Raw genomic sequence first — 7,979 nt, 5'->3', positions numbered from 1 at the left:
CAGAGTCAAGCATTCAGTGCAGAAGACATATGATGTGTTTGCATTTTCAATAAATGGGATCTTGCTGTACCATGGCAGTTTATAAAATATTCTCAAGTCTGATATTTGATCCTAAGTAAAATTCGGAAGTTATAATTTTACATATAAGAGGCCACCAAACAATAGGTCAAGTACTCACTGAGTACAATTCCTAGGAATCTAATCACCTCGCCAAACTGCACTCTGTCCGTTTTGAAGTGTGAAATTGTGCTATTGGCGCTCAATTGCCACATCTGCTAGCGTTTAATAAGGACTCCACTAAGATGGAGGAACAAGGGCCCTCAAACCAGATAATCAACAACTGTTGTCTCCTGTCACACAAGCCAAGGGCTCCTGGGAGCTGCCTTCGCATGCAGCCTGAGCAGAACGCAGGCCCACAGCCAGCAGGCACCTTACCTTGGGAAGGGCTTGGGCCACGCAAAAACGCTGTGCTGCCACCAGTTGGGGATGCTGACGTCCAAGCTATCACCCGCAGCCCGGCTTGGTGCTGAGGTAGTTCCTTACCATAGGGTGCCTGTTTCCTACTCTGGCAGAATTCAGGGTGTGTAGGGAGCATTAAAATATCCATGCATCACTTTAACCACAAGTCACTGTAATTGAGTGCAAAATAAAGGAAACTTGAGTTGCTTTATTTAGCTTCCAATTTCTGGGATCCTCAAGAATTTAAGTGTTCTGGACAACAAAAGAAAATAAGACTGTGCTTACAGATCTTTTTCTGCCATACTCTTTCTTTAGGATTGCTATTTTATTGCTCCTCTTTCTGTTACATGGGATGTACACATCAGATGTTAAAAGGTACAATACATTCTACAACTGAGCACCACTTTCTGTAACTGAACAGGAAAAGAAATTACACAGAACATCAGCATCTGGCAGTATTTTTTGGAAAAAAAAGTGACTAAAATGGGTTTAAATTGATTAACACTATTAAATCACATCTAATATTTGATACTACATGATTCAATACAGCTATATGATACAATTATACAAAATGTGTTAACATCAAAGAATACAACCAAAATTAAGATAGCAAACAAAACCTATATAACTTTTTTTTGTTCAGGAAAATACTTTTGAAGTATGCATGTAACTGCCCATTCTTTTAAAGAAAATCTACTGCAAGCAAAGTTATCAACCTCCAGAAAAATCACACACCACATTACTATCATATCCCCAAAAAGTGTACAATAGGCACACTTGGAAAATACAAAATTAAAAAAATTGTAAGCAACAGGTGAACTTCATATATTTATAAGAATGTGAAAAGAAGTCCCATTTTTAGCACTGTTGTATAAAGAATTGTCTTTTGATGCAAAGTTCATGAATTGTCCTCCTGCTGGGACCACACTTTACTAAAACACCTTGTTTTTGAAACGAGATTACAGAGCAAGATAGAGCATCTTAGCAATGTCATCTTATTAAAGTTTCTTTTAAAATTTTTACTACTTTATCAAAGCAAGTCCCTTAGGTGTGTAGGATTCATTTTTAAAATTCTTCCTAGAAATAATATACAAAGGAGAGGCATATTTATTCCCAATCCCATCCTTGAAGATGCTTCCAGTGGCTGAGAAGGGTCTTCTCTCTTCTTTTCACTGGTTGTTTTTGACCTTTGCGTGTGTTAAGATGTGAGATTTAAGGTTAGTTGACTGAGCAAACTTCTTATTACAGCCATCGAAGGGGCACACATAGGGCCTGTCTCCGGTATGGATTCGCACATGTGTGCGCAAATTGAAGTCCAGTGAAAAGCGTTTCCCGCAGCCTTCGAATGTGCACTGAAAGGGCTTCTCTCCAGTATGAACCAGCTGGTGTTGCTTTAGCTTTGAGCTCTCAACAAAAGCTTTGACACATTCTGCACAGACGTGGACTCTGGGGCCTTGGGTGTGCAGATGTTTTCTCATAGCAGAGTTATCCCTGAACATTTTTGTGCAGCCTTTATGAGGGCAAGCTATTATTCTTGGAGCATCATCTTCTTTAATTTTTCTTGGCTTCATTCTAGCAAATTCTGCCAGTTGTTTAGGGTCTGAGTGGTCAATGCCAGGTATCCCTCTGGGAGGAAGTTTCTTTCCTGTCATATACTCTGAATAGTCAGGAGGCGAGTTCTCTCCAATGATCTGCTCTTCAACCACCGTCTCATGGTCAGTATCGTTTTTTTCATCTGACGATCACATGGTGACCGAGAACTCGCCCTCCAGGGTCTTGATCTGCACCTGCTTCTGCTCCCATTTCTTGCCGCTCGGGTCGGAGCCGCCACCGTCCGCCCCGCCGCCCCGCCACCCAGGTAGCCTTTCTTGCCGCCCGCTCTTGCCACAGTGACCAGCGTCTGCTCGATGCAGTCGTCGTCGCCGCCGGCGGGCGCGGGCACCGGGATGAGGATCTGGTCCTCGAAGCCGTCGCAGCCTGTCCGAGTCACCGCCGCCCACCATCTCCTCGCGTGTCTGCACCAGGATCACCGCCTGGTGGTGGTGCACCTGGCTCGGGTCATCGGTGACCAGCGGCTGCAGCGCGATCATGGGCAGGTGTTCGTGGTGGTGGTGGCCAGCGTGCCCGTGGCTGCCCCCGCCACTGTGGTCGCCGCTGCAGCCATTCTTGTTGTTGTCGTCGTCCTCCTCCTCCTCGCCCACCACCGTGGTCTCAATGGTCTCCACCGGGATGGTCTCCACCTCGATCTCATGCAGCTCCACGACTCGGCCGGCCAGCATCTCCGAGCCTCCCGTGGCAATGTACAGGGTGTCGCCCGAGGCCATTGCCGTGGCGGCCTCGGCGCGGGGGCTGTGGGCGGGTGGGCAAGGAGGCGGCCGGCCATGGGGAAGGAAGGAGAGGGAGGAAGGCGGTGGGCGGACGGGGGGAGAGGGGTCGGGCATCGGGGAAGGGGCGGGCACAGCGGCCACTATGGGGGCTTCCCCGCCTCCCGCGCTCGGTGGGCCCCATGCTCGTCTGCCACTGCTCGACCTGCTGCCAGCCTGGCCTCTCCTCCTCCTGCCCTCCGAGCCGGCGCCTGGCTTCCCTCTTCAATAGGTCTAGTTTTAATCTTTGCAAGTTGAAACCCAGTTTTGCCAGCATTATTTTTTAAAGAAGCTATCTTTACTCCAGTGGGGTGTTTGGCTCCTTTGTTGAAGATGAGGTGGCTGAGTGTGTCTGGAGTTGTTTCTGCATCTTCTAATCTGTTCCACTTGTCCTCAGGTCTGTTTCTTTGCCAGTACCATGTTGTTTGTATCACAGTAGCTTTGTTGTATAGTTTCAAGTAGCAGATTGTGAAATCCCCTACCTTGTCTTTGTTGCCTAGAATGGCTTTTGCTATTCTGGGTCTCTTCTTGTTCCAAATGGATTTTTGGGTTGTTTTCTCAACGTTTGTGAAGTATGCTGCTGGAATTTCAATTGGGATTGCATTGAATCTATATAGCAGTTTTGGAAGTATGGCCATTTTCACTATATTGCTTCTTCTTACCCAGGATCAAGGGATGTCTTTCCATTTTCTGATATCATCTTTGATCTCTTTTTTCAGAATGCTATAGTTTTCAGAGTATAGTTCTTTGATTTCTTTTGTTAGGTTGATTCCTAGGTATTTCATTTTTTTGGATGCTACTGTGAAGAGAGTTTTTCTCTAGTTCCTCTTTCAGTGAGTCTGTTGATCATGTATAGGAAAGCTATTGATTTTTGTGTGTTGAACTTGTATCCAGTTACTCTGTTGAATTTGGTTGTTAAGTCTAGAAGACTTTTGGTGGAGTTCTTGGGATCTTCTATATAAAGCATCATGTCATCTGCAAATAATGACAATTTGACTTCTTCGTTTCCTATCTTTATTTCTTTTTTTTTTCTTTTTTTACAAATTTCAGTCTTTAAACTTTAATTTGTGCATTTGTGGTAATTTATGACTGCAAAAAACACTTCTTAAAATAACAAATAGGCACATTTCATCTGAATTCATACAGTTCCATTCTAAAATATCCTAATTTCCTTACAAAGTGCTTGGGCTGTCACGTATACATACAGTGATAGCTAAATATATTTACACTCTTAAAATTTTAATCTGACTAATATATATACATATATACTTTAAACTGCAGAAAAAAACAGTGCTTTCTTCAGTTTAATTGTGTGAATATACCCTGCCCTCTAATTTTTTTAGTGATTGACTTCAATTAAAAAATTTCTGTACACTGTGTAGTTGTAAAATCATATGTCAGTTTTTAAAATGCTAAAAATCCATTTTTGACATTGCTGTCTAGGCATATTTGAGAACCAGATAGCTGAGCAGACTGTACCTCAAAAGTATTTAGTGTTTTATTTTAATGCTGTTAATGATGTTTAAATTAAAACTAGAAAATTATGCTTAGGATGCCTATTATCTTTTCCCAAGGAAGTATAACTGGCATTTAAAAATAAATTTAAATAACACATTTTTCTTCTTTTTACAAGATTTTCTTCTAAAGGATCTTGGGTAATAATTTTAAAGGTAATATGAATTAATTCTGAACAGTTTTAATTGTTCTCAAGGTACAATAAAAACATGTCAACACAATCTTCACAAGGCTGCAATATTTATGAATGCTTTTGCTCAACTCTGCAAGCTACTCTATTTTTGTAAGATTTAAACTTGAATAATTTTCAAGTGATGAACTCACTCTGATTAAATGGTTAATTCAGTGTGGTTAGTTAACAACTTGTTATTCCTGAGATATAATGACCCTAACATGTTAAGCACAGGATCAAAGATGTTACTAAAGAGTAAACAACTCATGGACTAGGAGGGGAAAAATGTAAAAACAAAGTAAAACAAAAACTCCAAGCAAATGGAAAGTCATGATTTGGAAAACATATACTGTAAGAGTACAAAAAGCCAAAACAGATCCTCTTGAAGAACTGTAAAAAGTATTACATCAAATTATTTTTCAGATTTTTGAAGTACAGCTTTAGTGTTATAATAATTTTTGAAATAAAATATACTGTTTTATCAAAAATATTTATACATTCTGTTCTAACATATTTTTTTCTGATTAAGTTTATTGGTACATTTTAGGTATAAAATACATTTACATACATCATGGGGATCTTGTACCATTACATGAGTATCTTGGTTATTTTTTCCCCCTCTGCCTGCCCTCCCTTCACCTCCTCCACCCTTCCCTATTTGCAAAGATTTTGTGTCCATTTTTTTCCTTTTCTCAATTTTTTCCCTTCTTTCCTTTCCCCTACCTCTCCCACTTCCCCTGCTCCTTTAGACCTTTACTTCCTCTTACACATATCAATTATATATTTTTAAAATTAAAATATAAAGACCTAGGAGACATTACCACAGATTTTACAGAATTTAAAAGGTTACAGAAAGCATATTTCAAAAATCTGCATTGAAATAAATTTGACAACTTCTAAGAAGAACTTTGGAAGACAAATTAATGAAACTAACTCAGGAGGAAATATAACATTTGAATAGCACCTATTAAAGAAAGCATATTCCTAGCTAGAAAACCTACGTATATGAAAGCAACAGGCTCATATACATTTTAACTGATAAATTACATCAAACATTTAAAGCAGAAAAAAAGAGGAATACTTCTCCCCTCATTTTAGGAAATCAAAATTGGGCTAATCTTAAAAATGGATAAAGAAAATAGAAGAAAAAAGTATGAACATAGATAGAAATTTATTTAAGAAAACAAACTATTAGAAGTCAGATCTGGCAGGATGTAGAAAGTGGTTTTGTTATAGGGATGACAGTGTTTGTTGGTTCAGCATTGGAAAATCCACCCGCAAAAGTCATCATTTTAACAGAGGAAAGGAAAAAGCCATACGATCCTGTCACTAGTTGGAGAAAAAGTATTGGACTAAATCCCACAGCTGTTCATGGTAAAAGCTATCAGGAGACTAGAAGTAGAACAGAACCTTCACAACAGATTAAAGACATGTACTCCATACTTCCAGTGAGAATGCCTTAGATGAATGGAGAAGATACAATGCTTTCCCCTTAAGGTGGGGAACAAGGGCAGATATGCTTACTTTTTATCTGTCCATTAAACTTTGAAACCTAGGCCCCACCCAAATAGTCTGGCAATAAAATGACACAATTAGGATAGGATTGGCAAGGTAGAAGCAAAATCTTTATGTGTAGATGAAATAATCATCTACAGAGAAAATATTAAGAAATCTCCAGGAGCCCCTAGAACTTGTATTTGAATTTAGCATGATTAGAAAACACAAGGTATATATAAAAATTCAGGTCTAGGTATACTTGCTATGAATGAAGAATTGGATATTGATATTTAAAAGTTATGTAGTAGTACAAAGGACCTAGAAAAGTTAAAAACAACAGTGTTGGAAGATGTTTAGTACCTAATTTTAAGATTTCCCTAAAGCTACATTAATCAAGGCAGTGTTGGTGTAAGGAAAGACATATAGATCATTGGAATAAAACAGAGAATCCAGAAATAGAACTACACATATATGGCTCACTGAGTTTTGAAAGATTATTTAACATTAGCATTTTATAGAATATAAACTCAATTCAAGAGCCGAGGAAGAGACAGTGTTTTCAGCAAATGGCACTAGAACACCCGGTATCCGTATAAAAAAAATGAACCTCAACCCTTTATTTCCATATATAAAAATAACTTGAAGGGGTCTGAGAAGCCAAATATGAAAGCCTAAAAGTAAAACTTTAAGAAGAAATTATAAGGGAAAATGTTTATGAATTTAGGGTAGGCAAGAACTACCTAGGATACAAAAAACATGTTGTGTAAAAGAAAAAAATTGATAAATGAAATTCTATCAAAATTTAGAACTTTAAATGACATCATTAAAATGAAAAGTAGTCCTTAAACAGATCATATTTACAATGCATATAACCTATGAGCAGAATATATAAAGAATTCTTAGAGCTCATTAATAGACAACCCAATGAAAATGTAGACATAAGAAGATAATAAAGAGCTAGTACAGCACAAGGAAAGGTGTGCAACTCTAGAGTCAGAAAAATACTAATCAGTACAATAACAAGATTGAATTATACACTCATTAGGGAGATGAAGTTAAAAGTTTTAAAAGCCTTGTCATGATTTTTTCTTTTTGTTGGATTCTCCCCCTTTGCATTTAATTTGTCATGCCCAATGGATTCATTCTGCTGGGTTTCCTGGGGTTGTGATCCTCATTGTCTTTTCCTAGGGTATTGTCTAAAACTTTTTGGAGTGCTAGTTTGGTATTCATGAAGTTCCTGAGGTGCTTTTTCTCATGAAAGCATCTTATATCTCCATCAATTTTGAAAGATAGTTTTGCAGGGTACATCAGTCTGGGTTCGAGGCTGTTTTCCTTTAGGGCTTGGAATACATCACTCCAAGCTCTTCTTGCCTTGAGGGTTTGCATTGAGAAGTCTGCTGTGATTCTGATGGGCTTTCCTTTGTATGTGATTTGTTTCTTTCCTCTCACTGCTTGTAGAATTTTGTTCTTCTGTTGGATTTCTGGAATCCTAACTATTATATGCCTATGTGTAGATTTTTTTTTGATTAAGGCTAGCCTTTTTTTTTTTTTTTTTTTTGATTAAGGCTATGCCTCACTCATCTGTATGTCAAGTTCTTTTCCCCTGCTTGGGAAGTTTTCTGCCATTACTTCTGTGAACAGTTTTTTTCATGGCATCTGCACTCTCTCCTGTTTCTTCGTTGACTCCAATCAGTCTTCTTTGCATCATCTAGCAGCTGCTGGATTGATTTCTCGCATTCCCTTACAATTTAAAAGCAATTTTTCCTTTCCTGGTCACTAACTGCAATCTTATCTTCTATATTTGAAATTCTATCCTCACCTTGGCTCAATTTGCTGCACAGACTTTTGATGGAGTTTTTAATCTCCTGGAAATCTGTTTGCATCTGTTTTATGGATTCCATTTGTTTCCTATGTTGGGATTCCATCCTGTTCCTCAGATCCTCTATTTTTTTTATCTGTGTCCTCTCTAGATT

The 7,979-nt window shown here is 38.7% G+C and overlaps 1 protein-coding gene across 1 annotated transcript; it reads right to left on the bottom strand.

The window, feature by feature from the left end:
* Positions 1–1,471: 1,471 nt before the first annotated feature.
* On the bottom strand, positions 1,472–2,783 carry LOC101721965 (transcriptional repressor protein YY1). The gene is given in 3 exon segments (XM_004853063.4): positions 1,472–2,305; positions 2,308–2,432; positions 2,434–2,783. Coding segments are annotated over 3 exon segments (1,152 nt in total). The 3' UTR covers positions 1,472–1,628.
* Between the last annotated feature and the right edge of the window lie 5,196 nt (positions 2,784–7,979).

The sequence above is a fragment of the Heterocephalus glaber genome, unplaced genomic scaffold, assembly GCF_053883595.1.
Source record: "Heterocephalus glaber isolate CG9 unplaced genomic scaffold, H.glaber_assembly_v1.0 deba00001461, whole genome shotgun sequence".
In the NCBI taxonomy this organism is placed as follows: Eukaryota; Metazoa; Chordata; class Mammalia; order Rodentia; family Bathyergidae; genus Heterocephalus; species Heterocephalus glaber.
The sequence above is the reverse complement of the archived record's forward strand: the minus strand, read 5'-3'. Positions and strand labels throughout refer to the sequence as shown.